Source organism: Podarcis pityusensis (genome assembly GCF_964106645.2).
Source record: "Podarcis pityusensis genome assembly, chromosome: 5".
Taxonomy (NCBI): domain Eukaryota; kingdom Metazoa; phylum Chordata; class Lepidosauria; order Squamata; family Lacertidae; genus Podarcis; species Podarcis pityusensis.
The window spans coordinates 65,434,511-65,457,690 of NC_138032.1; the positions used below are offsets into that span (position 1 = coordinate 65,434,511).

Here is a 23,180-nt window from a genome sequence, read left to right on the forward strand (position 1 = left end):
TTCCTTTATAAACACACAATGGTCTGCCCTTCCTTGTGAAAAACCAATATCCAGCAATTCTTTTGCTAAAGTTTGGTGCCAATTCCTTCCACTTTGGTGCAAACCATAAAGGGATTTATTTAATTTGCATACCAAACCTTCAGCGGCGTCTATGCCTTCAGGAACACGCATAAAAATTTGGTCTTTTAAATCTGCAAACAAATCTGCAGTTTTTATATCTAAATGATAAATAGAATGTCCACGTTGTGATGCATCTTTTAACAAAAGCTTAACTGTTTCATATTTTACACTTGGTGAATAGCACAAATCATAATCTTCGCCTGGAATTTGTTGAAAACGCCTAGCAACTAATCTTGCTTTGTACCTTACAACTTCATTTTTGTCATTCATTTTAACTCTATAAACCCATTTTGAATCAATAAGTCTCATATCTGGGGTTTGTGGTACAAGAGACCAAGTGTTATGCTCTTTTAAAGAAGCTATCTCAGAGTTCATAGCTTTATACCAATTTACAGCTTGGTGCTTAGGTAAATTCTGAACATCATTGTAGCTTTTTGGCTCAAAAACCACCTTATTGGCATACACAGTATTAAAATGTTCATCTGCAAAACATTGCGGCTTCTGTCTCTTTTTATCTGAACGTCTCAGTCTGGAAGGAGAGTCAGACTCCTCAGACTTAATGGGACTAAGTGAACCACTAGTTTCAGGTTGTAAATCATTGTCAGGCTGAAGAGATGCCTGTGGGCTAAGTTCATGGTCAGAAAACTCAAGAGAATCTAACCTCCCCTCGGGTGCCTGTGACTTTAAATCATCAAACAAATTATCAGATTCAACAGGCTTTTTGTCGTCTTCCATTAATTCAGAAGCACCATTTCCTGCTGCTTCTGCTTCTTCCTCTTCTTCCTCAGTATCATCTATACCGTTAGTATCTTGGAAAACAGCAACACCATTCCAATTTACAGTTTGTATCATGCTTCTGGTAATATGAAATTTGCCAGTTGCTGGTATATAAATTCTATACGCCCCCTGCTGGTAGCCCATTACTTTTCCCTGAACACTACGCTCACCCAATTTCTGCTTAGCGGGATAATGCATAATTACATCTGAACCCCAAATGCGTAGGTATTTCAGATTAGGGCGTTTTTTAAACAGCTTCTCATAGGGGGTGACTTCTAAACCAGAATGATAACTGCGATTTCTAACATAACAAAACACATTAAGCACTTCAGCCCAAAAGTCTTTGGGCAGATTAGCATCGTGCAGATAAGTTTTAACCCCTGCCTGCAAGTCACGCTGCACAACTTCAACAAGCCCATTTTGCCAGGGACTTCGGGGGCAAGATAACTCATGAGTAGTCCCCTGCGCTTCCAGGAAATTCTCAAAATCCTCAGAAACAAATTCCCCGCCCCGGTCAGAAAACAGGTTCTTAATAGGTTTGTTAAAGTGCGTTTTTACCCAGTTGCAAAAAACTTTGTACTTCTCAAATGCTTGGGACTTCTCAGCTATTGCATAAGTCCAACAATATCTACTATACTGGTCTATGAGAGTAAGCCAGTACTTAGAACCTCCTAATGATGGTGGGAGTGGCCCCACTAAATCACAATGTAGACGCTCAAATGGCTCAGTTACTTTCCTATCTGAGAACCTACCTTTTAATGCATGGTCTCCCCAGCAAGCTCTCTGCAGCGCTACCATACTGCAAATAGCCAACAGTGTTTGGCCGCATGGTGGTTATGCTGTGATGTACCTTAGGTTTCCCATGCTTTATAATATATCTACGAAGCTATTGCTAAGTTGAAATCTGGGGTTACAGGGTATTGTGTCATCAATACACAGATGAAACCCAACCCTATTTCTCTATGTTACTGGAAGTTGGTCAAGTTGTGCAAATGTTGGAGTGATTTCTAGGGTTGCAATGCATTGGATGATGGCTTAATCAGAATCTTGACAAGACATACTTTATGATTGCATAACCACGTCAGATGCAACTTATTCCAATCTAAAGGAGGCTTCACTATCCCTTATCACACATGGTGGGGCAGAGCCACCCTCCCAACCAGCTGCTTTCTTGGACCAGGCTGCGGTGAGGTAGCAGTGAGGTTTGGGCCCAAGCACCAGCCTAGTATAAGTAAGCAGCAGTGATATCAGTATTAGCTGGGTGGTTCCACAGTTCAGCTCCACCACATGCAACACCACTACTGATCACTTCTGTGCATTACCCCCTTTGTAAGAGGAATTTATTTTATTTTCTCAGGAAGGAGGAGGAGAGATTCATAGGGACAGGAGGGGAATCAAAATTTGTAATGGTTAAGGATGGTGCTTAACCATTAATACTCTCCTATACACCTCTTTCTGCATCTTCTTATAAATTGCACCAAAGAGAATGTCTCATTATGGAAATATGGCAAGCAACTGGATTTCATTCATCATTCCCCCAATCATAAGTTACCATATTTGAGTTGAGGGCAGTTCCATGTTGAAGCAATGGAGGAACCACGCTTCTAGTCCCACTCCAGCATCACATCTCCTTACCCAACATCAATGCATCTTTCTTAAGAAGTATTTCCTGAGTTTTCAAAACAATGTGCGTACAAGATAAACAATGAAGAAACAGAGAATAAGAATTGTGTGGAGCACGTTATTGCAATTAGGATGAAATAGACAACAGTACACTGTTGCAGATATCACGATGAAATAGATCCTGCAAAGGGACACTTTATAAATAAGAGTCACATAACAATAAGTTAGCTTCGCCGCATAGAGGACACTGAGGACATATGCAGTGTATAAAGCATATAAATGGAGACCATACAACATCTAAATGGTCTTGTTTCATAACCCCTCTTAGAACAGAGCAACAAATACCAAAAACTGTCCCTAGCAGTTGCAGTGCTCTGTGGGAGTCCTCAAAAGGGAGCTGGTCCTGGAGGAAGAACTGTGAGGGGAGAGACTTCCTCAGGCAAGGCCTCCTTCCACCTGCCTTCGTCCACCCTCTAATCTCTGCTTCTCAATTTGTATTGTATTATTTTATGTACTGTGGCTTGCTGTTTCAGTGATTATAGTTTAGAAATTATTTATTGTAACTGTTGAGTGGATTTCTGTTTAACTTTTATATGTTGATAATATTCTTATTTTATGCTATTCTAATGATTGTTGAATGTTACTTTTATGATGTAGATTGCTTGTTTTAAAGTTTTGTTTTGTTTTCACATTTTTGTACTGCATTAGATTGTTATAAGATGTACATTGCTTCAGCTTGTAAACCGCCTTGGGTATTGTAAGCTAGAAAGACGGTATACAAATTAAAAATGATGATGTTGATGAAATGGTCCTTAAGTGTCTCGTTGCTCAGCCCTGGTGCCCCTAAATTCTTCTGGTGAAAATTCACAATTTGTTTTTTCTCTGTTTAGAAAAAAATATTGCAGGATAGGCCTCAGCTCTTTTTTTGGGGTGTGCAGGTTCCTCGTCCTCCCTTCTCCAACCCTCCTTGTCTCAGTTGCCAAAGAGGGTTTCTAGATGGTCTGTTTCAGAATCATTCCAGGCCTTTGATTGGTCTGGTCAGTCTGAAAGGCCTGACAATGAAAGGGAGGTGTCTGCTGAGCAAAGTCAAAATATATTACTAAATCGAGGCTTCCGGGTTGGCGCCATCGCCGAATGGCGGACTCCCTCCGAGCTCCGGAGGGAGCCTGCTCGGCAGGGGCTGGGTCCTACCGCACCGGCGATGCGGGGACCCTTAAAAACCACGGCCACGAGGGTCGTGGACATGGAGACTCGGCTGGCACCGCTAGCGCCCTCCCGACTCGTGAAGGAGCCTTTTTAAAGGCTACGGATCGGGTGCCGGGGAGAAGCGTGGTGCTTTGAGTCCTCTGCTATCCCTGCCGAGCGCAGCCGCATGCCATCCGGCGGAGAGCGCTGACTTCTTCCATTGAAAATTCGGACTTTTAGACAACAACCCGTGAGTAATTTGGAAACTGGGTTTAAAAGGAGGAAAAAAAGAATTTCTTTTTGAATTGGATACGAGCGGGGGGGGATCCAAAAAGGAAGTCAGTCCCCCCCCTATTGTAAACCTTTCAAGACAAGGACGGGGAAACCAAGGTCCAAAAAGATTTGTATTGCTGATAAAAACTAAGAATTCCACGATGGGGAATCATAAGAACTGTGCTGGAGGATGAATTGAGGGAGAAGAAACGTAACCCCCCCCCCCGGGAACCGGGGTGATTGCAGAGAGAGCCTGGTGAAAAGAGTCGGAGATTTTGACAGCTGTCAAAGTAGCTGTCAAAGTCGGAAAGCAGAGAGGATTTTATTATGAGAACTTTGCTGGCTAAATTTGTTACAATTTGCTACAATTTGTTAAAACTTGGATACAAAATGGCGAAAACATGGATAACAATCGGACTTTTGGACTAGAGAAGACAAAGTTACAACAATCCCCCTAGAGGAGTTTCGGGACATTACAAAGATGGTCGTAAGTGGAAAAACACCATTGGAATTTTACAGGACTGGTTATCTTCTGGGAAAGCTGCAAAACGGAAATAATATTTTGTCTACAGGGTGTTCAGCTAAAGGAGACAATAGAATTTTCTATTGAAGAAAGGAAGGGACTGAACGCAAGTTTTTGTTCCTGAATAACAATAATCCCTGCAGACTTACTAAGCTTCTGAATTAGAACGTTTCAGCAGCGGAACAAGAGGAAACTGGACTACAATTTGGAAAGAACAATGGGGGGAGCTTTATTAAAGATCTGAAGTTAAGTGTTCTAAAAATAATTATGAAAGGAAAAAAAAAAAAAAAAAAACCAGCAAGGAGTTGGGGGAAATAGGTGATTTATGGATTGTAAGAATTCCAGGCGGATAACATGGTTTGGTGGTCAGGGGGAAATTAAACCGGGGACAGGGGGGGAGAACTAAAATCCAAAGGCTTGTCAACTTCTTTTTTTTTGAACTGGCTTTGTCTCATCTATTATACTCTTTATTTCTTATTTCTGATACTTCTATTATGTGGGGTGTCTTTATTATTAAAAAAAAAAGGGAAATTGTGGAATGAAAATGGGGTGGGCCCTGGGAAAGAAATTTTCTGTATTTTATTAAGGGTATTGATGTGGAGTGTAGAAATTTTAAATTCGAATAATGGTTTAAACAAATTAAGTTTTTAATCAGAACTGAGAGCTTGTGGAGCCAACAATATGAAAAAGGAATATGGTAGGGGTGGGGGAAGGGGGGAGTCCCAGAAAGTGGATATATGAAAATAAGGTTATGAACGTATTTTAATTCTTGCTTTCTGTATTTTTTTTTTGAAAATCTTAATAAATATTATTTAAAAAAAAAAAACAAAATATATTACTAAATCAGTGGGATTTCTCTGGACTAGTTCACTCACTGGATATCCTCTGCCTCTCATGCTATGTCCTTACAGTGATAATTCAATGGTAGTTGTCTCTGTTTAGCGAAATGTCACAAGACAGGCCCCAGCTCCTATTCACCTCAGTTATGTGGGCAGAGGGATTGATTCTCTGTGTAATAATTTTATTAGTTTTCAATTACAATAACCCAATAAAAGCCTCATTGTCAATACCAAATTATAATACCGAATTATAATACAATTATTAATGCCAAATGTTCAGATGCCAAATTATATTATTTTGTTGGCTCCCTGCATGCCAGAATTGATGATTGACGGAAGCTAGCCGTCACAAATGGCGCTGCATAGCATTTGAAAAAAGGCACAGAGAGCCAGCAATATTTTCAGGGTGGTATGAGCAGCTCCTTCGACCGCTCTCCTCCGATTTTATTCTCCTTTTCTCTCTCCTGTCGCATGGCCGTTTGCCAATGTCTCACGTTACCTCATCCGGTCATGGCTTTTACCCACCCATCGCCATATAAGGTAATTACTGCCCAGAGGGGGAACATAACTCCATATAAGGTTATGCACTTAATACACTGCAAGGCACGGACATGCAGGTCACCGAGGTCAGCGAGGCACCAGGTGGCGCTACAAGCCTTTGCCATGACTTCATGGCTCCTACAGATGATTTGATAATTTACTTAAACTCTGCATTCCAAAAACTTATAAATTCAAATGACACACCAGTCATAATAACAAACCCTTATACCGCAGCTGCAATTTTAATGACTTCCATTTGCATTAACACATCAAATAATTTACAGTCCTTCAGGTGAAGCCTTCAAACTCTTTTTGCTCTTCTTGTGTGTGGCTATTATTCTGTCCTTATACTTTATTATGTCTATCTTTTGTCATTTGTTGCTGTTATCCATCATACCTTGGGCGGAGCTAGTATTCCATTTCTGTTTCTTAAGTTCTCCATTGCACAGTTCCAAGCTTCATTGTTTTGCAACTCAAGCAAACTGTGGGTTTCAGTGGCCTAGAAGGGCTCTCCATGTTAGCAGGGCACAGGGGTTGTTGTGACAGGTGTAAAAGAAAGAATGGTTAATAAAAGATACTGAATTAAATCTGTTATAGCAAAATATCGATTTACAGAGACTTCCCCATCCACTCTATGATTTTGCAGTACACCAGTTTGGGGGCATTGAGGCCCCAGATGAAATCCCAGTGGTTCCAGTATGATATATTTTTGTAGTAAACTAGGTTAGAGATGCGAGAAACTAAGATGGCTGTATCTCCTGGGCTTGCAATGATGTCATTCCCACCAGACCACACTGCAGTTGGGACACTCATGTCTTCTACTTTATACAAAGGTGGAACGCTCTGGAGAGTAAAAGAAAGAGGATCAATAAACACCCATAAACACACAAGTGTTCTTCATAACAGCACCTTGACACAATTCAGACTACCTATGGGCTGTTCACAGGTTTATATGGAGGATAGATTTTCCTTCTTCCTAACTAGAACACTCATGGACTGCTAGCATGATTTAAATTGGGATGAGTGAATCCACTGAGGCTCTCCTCGGATTAGCTGCTGTCTCTCCCCCCCCCCCATTTTGCAACCAAAACCCATATAAAAATACAGTAAGTGTACCTCTGTCCTCTGTAGAAATGATTTAAACCACTTTTAGAATTTGTGGTTTATAAAATTGCAAAAAAGTGAATTAAAAAAACCCCAAACCAATGGTGGGGGGAAACCCTGAGGCAATCTGAGTGGCAGTACAAGCTCCCCTGAAGAGGTACTCCTGTGGTCTGTGGCCCATCATGCAGCTAGAATGATGATGAGAGGAGAAAGAGGAGAGTTCTCCTCATTTCTTTGCTGCCAGCACCATGTCCCCTTCATGGGAATGGGCAGAGTGTTTGAGGTGATGGAAATGGCTCTGGGACCCCCTCCAAGCACACAGAGCTTGATCTGAGTGAGGAAAAGGAGTTTGGGAGTTGGGAGATTCACCCCACATTTTGAGGAGGTGGTAGAGTGCCTGCTTTGCACTCTGAAATCATGGAGAGCTGCTGCCTTGGTGTGACAACTCTGAGCTAGATGGACCAGTGGTCTGAATCACTGTAAGGCCACTTCCTGTGGGGGCCTCTCTTACTGCAGACTTTGTTTCCAAGCCAGGCTTCTGCATCACCCCTGCTTATATTAAAAATAAAAATAAAACTCAGGATCGGAACTGTCGTATTTGGACTAACTAAGAGTATTGGAGCTGAACAAAATAAGAATATCATTCCCCGAAATCTAGAGCACGGATTGTTTAATTTGGTATTGGATAATTGGCTTTTTTAATTGTATTATAATTTGGTATTGTATTAATGTGGCTTGTATTGGATTGTTATAAATGAAAATTAATTAAAAATTGTTTTGTTTTGTTTTTAAAAAAGAACATATTGTGGAATGTGGCGTAATTAATTTCTAGTCTATGGTAAGTGATGCTGAGTTTGCACTCTTCTTTAAGGGCTTAAGAACTTGTCTTCCACATCACATTCATTTAGTCTAGGATTCTTGACCCCACAATGGCCAACTGGTTATCCCCACAAACTGTAATGATCACTGGCTGCTGTGGTCTCTCCATAGTAACTATGTAATCAGAGATATTCTGCTTCTGCTTACATGGAGAATTGTAGTCCTAATCTGAGTAAACCTATTGAAGCTATACATGGCTAACTCAAGTTCGTCCATTTCAATGGGTCTACACTGAATAGATCTAAGTTGGATACAACCCATTTGAGGGTTGTTATGAGAATATGACAGGGAGGAGGAGAACCACTTATGAGCTCCATGGAGGAAAAATGGAATACATATAAATTAGTGAAGAAACTTATTTTTTCACCTAAAAGTTGTTCTCTCTTACCTGGTTATATCTTGCCTCATTCTTGTTCCCATAGTCAAAATACCTGAATAACCCCGAATCTCTTATCTATCAAAATAATAGGAGAGCCATAGAATTAGATAATGCATTATACATATTAGTGAACATTGTGAAAACTCTGCCACTGCTGGTATTATCAGCAGCCAGCTTGAAGCAGAACAATAGTACCAACTTAAAATGGTTTAATTGTGGTTAAGGGCTTCCCAGGGAATGTTACGCACACTAACAATTCCAGTATTTTCTTTGGTGGAAGCTCTAACAGTTAAGTGTTATATCGGGTCCTCCCTTAAAGAGGGCACGTATTGCAGTGAGACCTGGACAATCGGCTCCCTGTGTTGTGGGTAGGTATGATTGGTCAGCCACAACACCCTATTGGTAGGTCCCTCATAGCTGGGTGCAATCTGGCCAATGGGACACAGTCCAAACGGTTCAAGGGACCTATTTATACCCATGCAAGCTTCCCCTTTCGGCACGTTCATTCGGAACACCAGTCCACCTCTCCCTACTTTTAGGGCTTTGTGCTTGACCTTGCTATGCTGTCGTGTGTCGTCTGTCATTGGCATAGGGGCACGGCAGGAGTTTTTCCCACTTGGCTGATTGGCTGTTGCCATTTGGGTTTCGCCTGCCACTTAGCAAATCTTCACAATTTGTAAGGTTGTGGATAGGCTCTGGTTCAAGTGATAGGGATGGGAGAACGCTCTCGCCATCCCTATGTAAGGGTATTCCATTAAAGGAATCCAGGGACTCAATGGTTTGGTCAGCCCCTGAGAGGGGGTTGTGCCTGTGCCTGATTCCAGCGGGACATTTGGGTGGCGGAGATAGCTTGTTCCCAGCTTTCCACTTATCCAGGTGTTCACCCTTGGCTGACCTATGCTGGAACCCTGGGGTCAGTGCTAATAGTGCTAAACAACTATTTTACTTTTAAAAGACAACTGAAGGCAGCCCTCTTTAGGGAAGTTTTTAATGTCTGATGCTGTACCGTTTTTAATATTCAGTTGGATGCTTCCCAGAGTGGCTGGGGAAACCCAGCCGGATGGGCGGGGTATAAATAATAAATTATTATTATTATTATTATTATTATTATTATTATTATTATTATACCTGCACGGCAGGGAGCTAGTTGAACCAGAACCTATGCAACCATTCACTTTCTGTAATCAATAACGTTGTGGCCTAAATTCTGCCAAAAACCAAAACCAAAATTTGAGGCCAGTGTGAATTTATGTAGGGGGGAGGTTTCTGGGTCTGAACACACAAATGCAGTCAATATGAGTTTGCAATATTTGACAGACCATAGAACCATAGAACCCTCTTGACCACCACATCTGCTTAAAAGTGCACAACTCTACCTGTTTCCAGTGTAGAAAGTTTTTAGATGATGTTGCATCTGGAAAATGAGCTGCATACACATCTGCACGGCTCTGTGAGAAACATTTGATTTGAAAAGCAAACACATTTTTAAAATTTATTTTTAAAAATAATAATCTGAGGAACAGGCAAAGGAAACTACATCTGTAACTAGTCTAGAAATAAGGTGAGTAGGATAGCATACAACATGGGTAGGCAAACTAAAGCCCAGGGGCCGGATCCGGCCCAATCGCCTTCTAAATCCGGCCTGCAGACGGTCCAGGAATCAGCATGTTTTTACATGAGTAGAATGTGTCCTTTTATTTAAAATGCACAGCTGGGTTATATGTGGGGCCTGCCTGGTGTTTTTACATGAGCAGAATGTGTGCTTTTATTTAAAATGCATCTCTGGGTTATTTGTGGGCATAGGAATTCGTTCATTCCCAACCCCTCCCCCCAAAAAATATAGTCCGCCCCCCCCAAGGTCTGAGGGACAGTGGACCGGCCCCCTGCTGAAAATGTTTGCTGACCCTTGGCATACAATTATGCATGGTGCAGAGGGAGAGGGTTTGGGGTTTCACGCTCTTGTATTTCAATAACCTGAAGCCACCCAGTGAAGCTTTTGGTTGGCAGATTCAGGACAGACAAAACAAACGATCTTTGCCACCCAGTGCATAGCTCAGCTGGAAATTGGCTTCTGCAAGATGCAATGCTGGCTTTGAAAGGCGTCGAGAAAAAATCACGGAAGACAGATCAGTCAGTGGCTGCTTGTCAAGGTAATGTCCAACCCCATGCTGTGCTTTTGAAAGTATTAAAAGCAGCGCCATTTTTTCTAGAAAAAGAGGTGCCGGACCTCAGCATGATCACCTCCCTCTTTCTCTTAGAATGGCAAAAGTGCCCACCTAAGAGGTGCCAGTGAGTTCCAGCTGGAAAAAAAAGGCCCTGACTTAAAGTATTTTAGAAGCCCAGTCATACTGCTACTCCTTTGATTATATCTGAATTTCTTGTTGTATGGTATTTTGTGTTTGCATAGTACTTAGGGGATTGGTTTACATGAAATGCTAAGCTAAAAACCTTGGCTTAGTTCCAAGTGTGAAGATTCCTGGAAAGGAGTTTGCTTCGTTCCTCTCGGGGTCCTCCTGCTCTTGCCCTGCTGTGAGCTAAGCCATGGTTTGGCTTAGCTTGTCACGCAAACACAAGTTCATGGTTTGTTTCCAGTCTAGACAAACCCTGAGCTGTAAACCCAGGAACTCTAATCTCTCTGGGATCCCATTTGCTCACCTTTCATGTTTAGCAATGGTCACCCGAGCTGCTCCACATCTGCCTCTCTCAGGTTTCCAATACTGAGATAGCACCACCTTGTGGTGGTAGTGGGGAATAGAGGGGACACATTGCAATGAGAAAAGGACTGGAGCAGGAAGCTATGCAGTTTCAGTGAGAATGAGGAATTTGGGCAAACACCAGTGATTTCAGAAAACGTTTGAAGTGTAGTAGAAATGACTGGCTGACAGCTGTGTGTTTTTTCCCATCAGAGCCTTTTTGTGCGGATAAGGGAGGGAATATGGGAGTAATTAGCCTCCCCAAAACTCCTCCAGGGTTGTAGAGTAGGCAGATTCAGCCGCAGTTGCCAAATGTCTGACACCCATCCCGAGGGATTGTGGGGGCAGAGGGCATTGAGTGGAAAACACACACGCCTAGGTAACTCTCCGAATGTCGTCGTCATGAGCAGAGGGCTCCTGCTTATTTTTAAAGATAAAATTCAGACTTATTTAGCAGGCTTACTTTGAACTTGCGGAGAGAAAATAACTTGCAAATTTAACCAGCCACTGAGAAGGATTAGATCTGGAGAAAGACTTTTGCTACAACTTAAGACGCTGCTTGGGATATGTGAGTAGACTTTAAACCTAACAAGTGAAAAGGATGGTGTGGAATCTGGACTATGAGTTAATTAAGAGGAGGATGAAAGGACGCCCTGGTTTGATTTATTGTATCAGCGTAGAAGCAACATTTCATTAACAGCTGGAGAGACGCCAAACAACTTTGGATGTTTGCCTGAGATTTATGGCAGAGTGGAGTGACGCAGTTTAAAATCTGCAAGCAGCCACAGAGAACTGAAAGTAACTTTGCTAAGTCTGACCAGCTTGTTGAATCAACATATGGATTACCGGTAATTATATAGTCCCAGGGGGAGGTAAGCCTTTAAAGTTCTATTTCTTGATATCTGTATTCCCAGTTATATTTGGTAAAACCTCCCCCAGAAAGGCTACTACTTAAAAAACAGCTGGTTTGGAAAAGCATTTGGTAGCCGCTTTGATTTGTTTATATGTGGTCTGAGTGTGGACTTGGCAGCTACCTTCAGTGGGAAAAAATCCTGAACTGAGTTGTTAAGATCTGGCAGAAATATCAGCTTGCAAAGAGATGCTGCGAACGCGCAGAGGGGAACCCAGGAGAGTTGCCAAGGGCTGCTGGCATCTCTTTGTTTGAGACTTGGAATATTACGGCCCTTGAGAGCAGAAATATAATATGGATTTCAACAAGGAAGATTCCACACAGATTTATAAAAGCAAAAGTTGAACAGACCAGTGGCTGAAGGAATAAAAATAAATAAAAGACAGAAGGATTAACATTGGAGTGGTTCACTGAAGAATTATGAAATGCAATGCGACATTGGTTGATCAGCACTCCGCGAACTTCAGAGCATGGGAAGACACTAAAAAGATAGATAATTCAGCATTTGTATTTGGCTTTTATATGATTAATTGTAATTTGGAATGTTTTAATGTAGTTTTAATTGGTTTAAAATGGAAAATTTAATAAATATTATTTCGAAGAAGAAGGGGAAGAACAAAAAATGTGCACAGATTTGTTTCATTGAAAACACATTCTGATCTGAAATCATATCATGTGCAATCTGGACATATGCAAACATGCCAACCCACGAAGGCTGCAATGCTGTACATGTTTTCCAGAACTTAAGTTCCATTGAAGTCAGTGAGACTTGCTTCTGAGTAGGCCTGTATAGGATTGTGGTGTAATGGTGCAATTCTAGGTGTATGTACTCAGGAGTAAGTCCTCTTATGTTTCCAAGCACAATTCAAAGTGTTGGTGCTGATCTTTAAATCTCTAAATGGCCTCCGGCCAGTATACCTGAAAGAACGTCTCCACCACAATCGTTCTGCCTGGACATTGAGATCCAGCACCGAGGGCATTCTGGTGGTTCCCTCACTGCAAGAAGAGTAATTGCAGGGAACCAGGCAGAGGGCCTTCTCGGTAGTGGTGCCCGCCCTGTGGAACGCCCTCCCATCAGATGTCAAGGAAATAAACAGCTATCAGACTTTTAGAAGACAGCTGGTCAGCCTTGTTTAGGGAAGTTTTTAATGTTTGATGTTTTATTGTGTTTTTAATATCCTGTTGGAAGCTGCCCAGACTGGCTGGGGAGGCCCAGCCAGTTGGGTGGGGTATAAGTAATATTATTATTATTATTATTATTATTATTATTATTATTATTATTATTATTATATTATTATTATTATTATTATTATTATTATTATTATTATTAATTTCTGTTCAACAGGACTTTTCCAGTGTGTAAAGCATTTTCATCTGACTCTAACCAAGATTTCAATTAGCCATGGAATTTTTGCTCCCTTTGGAAGCTTTTTGCCTCAAAAACGAAAGCTTGTGAAAAGTAGAACATATAGATAAACCAGTAATCAACTACTATGCCTTCTTCACACATCTACATACCATATTTAGATTTGTTGCATTGAATCCACCCGAAATAGTGAAAATGAGGCGCACACATAATTTCTGCATAAAAGAAGCGCGGCATAATTTCTGCATAAAGTCTCTCGCAGGCTTGCGAGACAAAACAAATTTTCCTCTGGCAAGCATGCTCTGTAAAGATATAAAGACCTTACATATAATGAAGCTTTCATAAAGTGGCAAAATAAGCTACACGCCTCTAGGGATTTCCTTCTCCCTGGCTGCACCTCCTAAAAGATTTAAATTGGAGACCAGGAGGAGGAAACCATGTGGTGATCCTGCCCTCAGTGTGCCTGCATGTGGCAGCTGCACCTGCTCCATCTCCAACCTTCCCACATTCGCTGATAACACCCAGATCCAGTTACAGGGAGGTTTGTACGCCTGTCCAACCAAATCTACTTAAAAGTCCCCTTCAGACCTTCCAGTTCAATGCAGGAAGGTTGGGGTGTGGACAGTGACAAAGCTGCATGCTCCGGCACCAGGGATAGAGAGTAGGTGGGGGAGTGGCTGGCGCGCATCCCAGGGGCGTGGCACATCACTTGTGGGGGCGTGGCGTGAGCCCCGTGGGGGGCGTGGCATGAGCCCGGGGGGTGTGATGCACCGCCCGCAGGGGCATGGTGCGCGTCCAGTGGGCTTAGAATCATAGAATCATAGAACTGTAGAGTTGGAAGGGACCCTGAGGATCATCTAGTCCAACCCCCTGCAATGCAGGAACATGCAGCTGGTCCATACAGGGATCGAACCTGCAACCTTGGTGTTATCAGCACCATGGTCTTACCAACTGAGCTATCCAGCTTGACACATTGCTCACGGAGGCGTAGGCCCTGGCATGGTGGGGGGTGCGTGGCATGTGTCCGGGGGTGGCCACGATTGTAGCCCCCTCCCCAATGGTGCCTGGGCTGGTGCGCTCTCCCCACGCCCCCCTTCCTCTGCCAGTGGGTGCGGATAGGCTCATCTATTTCATTTTTCTCCGTTTCTCATTCTCCCATGCTTAAGCTCAGTTCTGCATAATTCCCACATCAAGTTTGTGATTAAAAACAAAACAAAACAAAAAAGTCTGCATGAAAATTTCTGAGCAATGCACATTTTTGTATGCAATGTTGCCGAGCACACATAATTTTTGCAGAGCAATTTTCCCTATTATAATGCATTTTGTATGTTATTTTCACTATTTACTGTATATGAATATTTTACCCTGGTTTATGCATTTTTTGTACATATTACTTGGCCAGAGAACCATAATTTGGAGATGAGCAAATTTTGAAAGGGGGGTTGAGTTTCCATTTGCAAATTCTTGATTTCCGCGGTCATAAAATAGTGATTGACGGGTACCTTGGATGAGTATTCAGGAAACATGGGGCTTATTTTCAACATAGGGCTTGTTGCATGCTGAAGAGAAATCACAGGAGCCAGGGCAAAAAACATGTTGACTTTCTGAGACAGTTCTGGTATGACTGAAAATGCGATGAAACCTGAAAGGGAGAGGAGGGCGAACGAGAAAAACACAGTGGGCGTTTGGAGCTGCTGATAACCATGTTAAAAAATTCATTCACCAGTTTAAAGGGTACTCCCTGCAGAGGCAGACTTAGGGTAGCACAACCGGCTTGGTCACACTAGGTGCAGATCCTTGGGAGCTCTGCTACTATAATTAAAGGCATTGAATTTTGGCATTTCACAGGGCACCACTGAAATGAGTTCCCCCTTGCTCCCTGGCCCTATAGCAGAGGAGAACCTGTGGTCCCCCTGATGTTGCTGCAACACAGCTCCCATCATTCCTGGCTGGAGCTGATGGGAGTTGGAGTCCAACAGCGTCTAGAGGACCACAGGTTCCCTATATCTGCCTTATATGGACACTGGAGCTGCTGTTAGGAAACTGAGGGGCAGTGAAGAGTGGAAAAACCCAACCCTCACCCCTCTTCACTTTAGGTTGAAGCCAGTTGCCAGTAAAGTAATGTAGGTGATTCTTTAAAAGTTTCTCTTTTACAGATATACTCATTAGGTGAATGAACAGATTTACAATGAATACCTATTCTAGACTTCAGGTCATATAGGCATTTTTTTAAAGGTATCACTACACAGCAACTGTAATATAATCTAAGTTATATGGGACAAGCACTGAGCTCTGTTTGCCTTGTTACTGTAAAGCCCTAAAATGGACCTCACACTGGGAAGGTCTGGACCATAGCTGTGTGAGCAGCAGGGTCAGAGTTGTCACGATAACTGTGGGACTTATTGTAAGGTTTTATTCTGTAACATAACAGGTTATTTTCATTCCCACTGAATAGCTGATGGTTGCAGGGCGGGGGGGGACCCAGAAGGCCAATTGAAAACTGGATCTGGGATGCATCTAGCCTGGGAGGTGGTTATTTCTGATCCCTGGTCTACTAGAAACCATATCCACCCGATATTCCCTCGAAAGTCCAATGTAACCTATAGGTGAGTCAAGCAAGAGCATGAAGGGAATGCAGGCAAAACAGTGCTGACAAATTCACAAAATCATTGCCAGTGCTGGGGGCAAGACTTGAATCCTTACAGCTGGCTCCAGGATCCCGAAGGGCAGAACATAGGACATTTTTTTTGAAAGAGAGAGAACAAGAGAAAGAGACAAAAATGGACCAGTCCACTTTAGCATACCAATGGTAGCGCCTTGAGAGTAGCCTATGTAATACAGTTGCTTCTGCCCAGTTTTCTTCAGAATGAAGTTGATCATTGCTGGAAGATCATAGATGGCCATTTCATGGAAACTGAAGAAAAGGTTTAAATGTTATGGCAAAATTAGTGACACCTCTTCATCTGAACTCCTAGATGTTCACCCAGAGTTGCCTTCTGGAAGGTTTTGCTTGAAATGTGGGTGCAGAACCAGGTGATGGCGCCACCATCCCTATTCTCCACTTTAATTTTGCAGCGGTTGCTTCCAGCAACAGAACATCACTAAACATCACACCCACACCCCGTTTTTTCACTTCACACATGAATCTCATGAAGAACCATCACACATAAAAGCAGGCTGTAGGATGTGAAGATGTTCAGTATGTAGACTTCTACTTCTTTCCACACATTCTGGAATCGTGCAGGTCACAGTATGTATGTGGAAATCCAACATGCGTAGAGATCTATAGCTTTTAGTTACTGTCCTGCTCAGTGTAACCCTATTGAAATTAAGGGTATGATGAGGGGAGGGGAAGGGATTTGATTCAGATTGCATTGAAACCTGAATTTTTCAAATTCGCACTTTCTAAGACAATATGACAACTGAAATACGGCCGTCTTTCAAAATTCATATTTATCCATATGTTGTGATGTCATCCTCCAACCAATCAAAAGTTTGCAAAAATACACATATTATGCAAAACTGTGAATAAAAATTAGTGAAAATGACATGATAAAATGTGCACACCAAAATATATCAAGAGAAATTTGCACTAAAGCACTGAATAATTTTCCTGAAGACTTGTTAAAAAGAAAATTTTCAAATTGCTGCAGATATGTGGAGAACCAAATTTAAGTTTGGGGGGAAATGACAAACTGAGAGAACCAAAACAGACAGATCCTTCCATCCCTAACTAGGAGTAGCAGGTTCACCCAGCCACAATGGTCCCCTCACATATGAATCAGGGGAAAGGGGCATTGTGAGGAATAAAAATGTTGCCTTTTCAAAAGGCCACAAGGCTGCAACGGTTAGATGACCGCAGACAGCAGAAACTTGCTTACACATATCTTGTGGTTAGGAGGCTTATAGATAGGGCTGTTTGCAGCCGTTTGCGATTTATCTGTACGTTTCAACTAATATGGGACTCGGTTACACCCACTAGTGGTTGGGATGTGGATTTATTGCTTGAGTCAATGTGTAAAACCATAAGAAACATGGACCAAATAAGGAGAAAGGTAAACAGGAGTAGCAGTCGTTGGAACTAGAGTAATGGGAGATGTCAACAAAGGCGGGGATTTTAGTATTTTAATTAGGAGGTCATGATAGGCTGTAAACCCTGCATGTACCCAGCCAGTGGGGAAACAAGGGAGGGAACCTGTGCTTTGGGTATAAAGAATATAAGATTGTGCCTTGCCAATTTGGGCTGTTCCTACTTTGGACACCTGCTCTTGCATGAACGCATTGTACTCAATAGACTCTTTGCTGCTTCACCAATTTTGTTCAGAATTCATTTTGAGGGTCTTGGCATCCACGTTTTACTTCTAACAGGCATCAGACATAGAAAATCACACATAGATCTGTAGGATGTGAAAAACCTCCAGCTTGTAGACTTCTACAGACAGATCCTTCCATCCCTAACGAGGACTAACTATTATGATCAACAACAGCACTCTGATTTTGCTGGATATAAGTTTATGCTGTGCAGATCTCTCCCGCTAAAGCCCATGCCTAACATGTAGATGCTGCTGGTAGGGATGAGAAGAGAGAAGAGTTCCATGACTTTGTGGTCAAAAAGTCTTTCAAAAAGGCAGGGAATATCTTAATTGTTTCAGCAAAATTATATCATTGCACTGGTTAATAGCCACCACTACCCCAACACACACAAAATTCTTCTCACACATTGAGCATTACCTCTGGTATGTAGCCTATCTACCAGCATCTCTTTAGAGAAGATGATAGGTGCATAATCTGAAAGTTCATGGAATGTTTATCATCAGTTTGTGTATATCTGAATAACTGATGGCATGGGGCCAGTAGTGCAATAGTAGGAGTCCATTATTTACATGGATAAGGTCCCTAGTTTGATCTCTGACATCAGCCCTGGAGAGGCACTGCCAATCACTGTTGACATTACTCAGGTAGATGAGCCATGCTTGCTTTTGTAATGTGAATAATCTGAGTGAATAATAGGTGTTTGCAAATTTCATGAATATTTATATTATCTTCATAATTTAATAGTTAATGTGCAAGATAATACCGTCAATTGCTATGATATTGTTACTTTTTTCCATCCAAACTACCTGAAATCCCAAAATTCATCTTGGTCAGTTGACAGATTCTGGTGTCTCTGAGACCAGCTCGTTCCTCTGCTGTTCCCCATCCAAACATCATAGCCGGCGTCTGCTAATATGAATCCGAAGCTGTTGTTGGCCATGTTTTCGACCCAGAAGCTAGCTTCTGCAAGTATTCCATGTTGCAGTAACACAACAGGCTTGGGACCTAGTTTAAAAAAGAAAATTTTAAAACAAAGCAGATAAGAATTTCCGTGCCATGATAACAAAGATGATTTTAAGAAATATCTCTCATGTTCGGAAACCATCATTTATATTTCAGTCCATTATGTCAATAACTTTGTTAGGCACATGAATCGGAGCCTTGACTGTAGAAGAGGCTTCTTAGCAAAGCCCTATTCAAGCATTCAAAAGAACATGTGAACACTGAAACAGGCGTGTGTGCAGCCAACAGCCCTGCTCCCAAAGCCCCCACATGCACTAGGGATGCGCACCCCACCACTGACTTTCCTGGAAGGTTTGAAGCGACCTTGAAAGCATGCTCTTCTCAATACCTTTCCATGTGCTTCTATGGGGATGCTTCCATGTGATTCTGACCAAGCGGGCTGCTTCTCACTTACAGAGAGGCTTGGAACTGCATTCAGCTGAAAGCACTTATAAGCCCCCTTCAGGCCTTCCTGCTCAACATAGGACAGTTGCAGTGGCAGATTTTGGACTTTTAAATTTCAGTGGTGCCTCCCACCTCTCACCTTCTGTTGTTCATCATAGCTGCAGCGCCCCCGAAGCACCCTTTTGGCTTGGCACCCACTGCGGGCGAACCTGTGGCGCCCCCCTAAATCGGCTTTTGACACGAGGAGTGGAGCTGGTTTTCCTGCCCTTCCGCCCCTTCAGTTTCAGCCCACCTGTGATTCTGAATGCTTTTGTGGGGCTCTAGGGGTCATGCAATGGCCTTCTGGGACCAGTCGCTTCTGGGCTTGACTGAGGCTTTGATAGCTTAAGTAAAGCTTTAGTATTTTCAAAACATGGCACTGGTTTAGCGATTAAGGCTTTTCTTATACCACTTTCATAGACTTAGGATTTGTTAAAATATAAATATATACCAGATACCTCTGACTGTAAGATTTTTTCTTCCAAAAGGTATTCTGTTTATTGTCAAATAATAGCCATCATCTGTTAAGACTTCATACTCTTCACTGGGGTATCCTTTGTAACAGATCAGCTCACTCTGAAAAAGAAATAAAATAAATTGCTGAGATGTTTTAATTCATGTTTTAATCTGTCTGCCAGAGAGGAGACCACCTTGGGTGAATCCTGGTAGACCTACTCCATACCCCTCAAGTCTCCCAATTTAGCTGGGACATCCTGGATTGACAGAAGCCGCCCTAGGAATCGACATAGGCATATCTGCAGCCGCCACCCTGAGCTATGGAACTGGGTAAGTGGGCTGTGTCCGCTCACACTGCTTCAGCCACATCACATCCTGTCTGATTAAGACTCAGGCACATCCCCAGAAGCGAGAAGTGCTTCAGTAGCAGGAAGCCAAGTCAGGCAGCTCTTCTTGGGCACTGACAGCGCTGAAGCAGGGCGTTCTCATGACTACCCACTCAGCCCTTCTCCCGCATCCAGCTCAGCACCTCCATACCCTCCAATGTTTCTCTGATGGAAATAGGGACATCTTATTCCATACCCTCCAACATTTCTCCAATGGAAACAGGGATGTCCTAAGTAAAAGCGGGGCATTCTGGGATCAAAACAGAAATTGGGACAGGTTCTGTAAATCCGGGACTGTTTCTGAAAAATAGGGACACTTGAAGGATCTGCACCTCTCAGGCCACTGGGCTACTCCCAAAGATCAACTCTCTTGTCCAGTTCTTCCTCCCCCCTTTGAGCCACTCTGCCAAGAAGTCTGCGCAGAGTTCATGACAGTAGGAGGGAAACTGGAAGCAGCATTGCTTTGTGTTTCCCAGGCTCCTCAGTATCACTTCAAGGAAAAGTTCCGCATTCCCCAATGGGTTGTTTGTCATTGCTCCTAATTGCATATCCCCACCCCATTAATCAATAGTTATGTTTTTGATGTTCTAGATCTGGGATTTCCAACACTGTGCCCTGCGGATGTTGTTGGGCTAAAACTCCCATTAGGCCCTGACCTTTGGCCATGCAGGCTGAGGCTCATGGGAACTGGAGCGCCACAACAGCAGCTTGAGGCACCTTGTTGGCTATCCCTGTTCTAGACTGGGGGAAGGAAGAGAGAAAGAACAAGTGCTGCTTTTTGGCTCCCTCAGATCTGCATTCCAGGCCTATCTCAGGCCTGCATCTATGATAACATTTATAAAAAGATTATGTAGCTTACGACATTCATGTGAACCTCAGGATTTGCATCTCTTCTCCTCCTACTCAATTCTTCTGAGCCTCCAGTTGCTTGTATTAGGCAAGCGATGGCAACAAGCCACCACATCTTCTGTCTATGTATTGTTTGTAAAGGTGGTGTGGAAGAGGAGAAAACAAGACGGGGTGAGGAAAACTCACAGCTATCACTTCACAAGTAATGCTGACAAAATATATACACTTTAATAATTTATTCCAAAATATATGAACTGCTCTACATTCAAAGAATACCTTAGTACCATACAAAAAAAACAAACCCAAAACTTTTAAACCTTGTGCAAATGATAAAACAGTATTAAAAACACGAATCCAACATTGCAGAACCTGAGCAGACTAATTGGAGGATAAAAGTTTTCAGCCAACATCTAAATATATAGAAATGTTGAAGCATGTTTCCATTCAAGGAGAAGATGATTCCAGGGATCTGGAGCCACAGTGCCTAAAGGCACCAGTTTACTTACGATATCACCTTACGCCACATGTGCCTACTTGACCACTTCACATAATACCCACACATCTGTAAGAACTCGATCTTTCTGTGTGGCAGCACCAACACTTTAGAATTCCCTGCCTCTTGATATTAGGCAGGTGCCTTCAATGTGTTCCTTTCAGCGCCTGCTGAATACATTCTTATTTAGACAAGCCTACCCAGATTTTTAGAAAATTTGTAGGAGTTTCAGTTTATTTCACTGTAGTTTTTACTTTCTATGTGTTTTAAATTATGGTGTAATTTTGGGGGGATAATTTTATTTTTAAAAATATTTTTTAGCAAACCGTTTTGAAGTTTTTCTATATAAACAAGCAGTACTTAGATTTTATGAACTAACTAAATAAAACACATGCCTGAGTTGCAGCATGTTCTACCTACAGGGTAGGCAGCAGGGTAGTAGTTAGCCGCTCAGGTGCCCGGGGTGGCACGCGCAGCCTGCAGCCGGGGACAGAGCAAGCCAACCATGGGGGCAGGGCAAGCTGCCATGGGGGCAGGGTGAGCCAAGATCCAGTGCCAAGGGCCTTCTGGCAGTTCCTTCACTGCGAGAAGTAAGGTTACAGGGAACCAGACAGAGGGCCTTCTCAGTAGAAGCACCCGCCCTGTGGAACGACCTTCCATCAGATGTGAAGGAAATAAGCAGCTATCTTATCTTTAGAAGACATCTGAAGGCAGCCCTCTTTAGGGAAGTTTTTAATATTTAATGCTTTATTGTTTTTAACACTTGATTGGGAGCTGCCCAGAGTGGCTTCTTTAAAAGAGCATAACACTTGGTCTCTTGTACCACAAACACCAGATATGAGACTTATTGGTTCAAAATGGGTTTATAGAGTTAAAATGAATGACAAAAATGAAGTGGTAAGGTACAAGGCTAGATTAGTTGCTAGGCGTTTTCAACAAATTCCAGGCGAAGATTATGATTTGTGTTATTCACCAAGTGTAAAATATGAAACAGTTAAGCTTTTGTTAAAAGATGCATCACAACGTGGACATTCTATTTATCATTTAGATATAAAAACCGCAGATTTGTTTGCAGATTTAAAAGATCAAATTTTTATGCGTGTTCCTGAAGGCATAGACGTCGCTGAAGGTTTGGTATGCAAATTAAATAAATCCCTTTATGGTCTGCACCAAAGTGGAAGGAATTGGCACCAAACATTAGCAAAAGAATTGCTGGATATTGGTTTTTCACAAGGAAAGGCAGACAATTGTGTGTTTATAAAGGAAAGGGCAAACACTGTAGCAAAAATATGTGCGTATGTAGATGATGTGTTAATTTCTACAAAAACTAAACAGGAATATGAACAGGTAGTATCACAGTTACAGAACAAATTTGATGTGGTGGAATTAGGCATAACTAAAAATTATTTATCCATGCAAATTGAGAAAGGCAAAAATGGATCTTTTCTGGTTCATCAAACTGCAAAAATTGATGATCTTGTTGAAATGTTATGTTTAGAAAATGCGAATGGGAAGGAAACGCCTATGGTGTGTGGTTTCACCTTTACAGGTGAAGATAAGCCATTTCCTAACAAAACTTTGTATTGTTCTGCTATAGGCAAGCTAAATTTCATTCAAAGAATCTCAAGACCAGATATTCTTTGGTCCCCCCAGCAAGCTCTCTGCAGTGCAACTAGTCTGCAAATAGCCAACAGGGTGCAGTGGGTGTGGGAGTCGTTTTTTCAAAAACACATATTTTTGCCATTGTGCTAGTCCCAGGGGGAGGTTACCGTGGGGCGAGGTCCAGGACCTGAGTTGAGGGTTGGCAGACAGTCCTCAATGGGCGAAGCGGGGTCTGAAGCGAGGTGCCGGGCAAGGACAGGAACTCTGGAGGAACAGGACTGGGTGCTGGCCGAAACAGCTCTTCAACGATGTTGCTCCCGCAACCTGGGACCAGGCTGACTGGCCTTTATCTTCTCTGAGGCCAGGGGCGGTCCCGGCCCCCAGGTGACCCGCCTCTTCTGGCCTTAAGGCGAGCACTCCTCC

At 42.5% G+C, this 23,180-nt stretch overlaps 1 protein-coding gene across 1 annotated transcript; it reads right to left on the reverse strand.

Moving 5' to 3' along the window:
- Nucleotides 1-6,103: 6,103 nt before the first annotated feature.
- Nucleotides 6,104-20,778, reverse strand: LOC308476756 (lipase member M-like). Its single transcript, XM_081004613.1, has 9 exons — nucleotides 20,673-20,778; nucleotides 19,430-19,547; nucleotides 18,332-18,530; nucleotides 16,016-16,125; nucleotides 14,714-14,853; nucleotides 13,364-13,513; nucleotides 9,619-9,690; nucleotides 8,252-8,317; nucleotides 6,104-6,723 (listed from the first exon to the last, which is right to left on the reverse strand). Exons 1-9 carry the CDS (start codon nucleotides 20,775-20,777, stop codon nucleotides 6,490-6,492), a joined length of 1,194 nt encoding a protein of 397 aa, XP_080860739.1. The 5' UTR covers nucleotide 20,778; the 3' UTR covers nucleotides 6,104-6,489.
- Nucleotides 20,779-23,180: the final 2,402 nt, after the last annotated feature.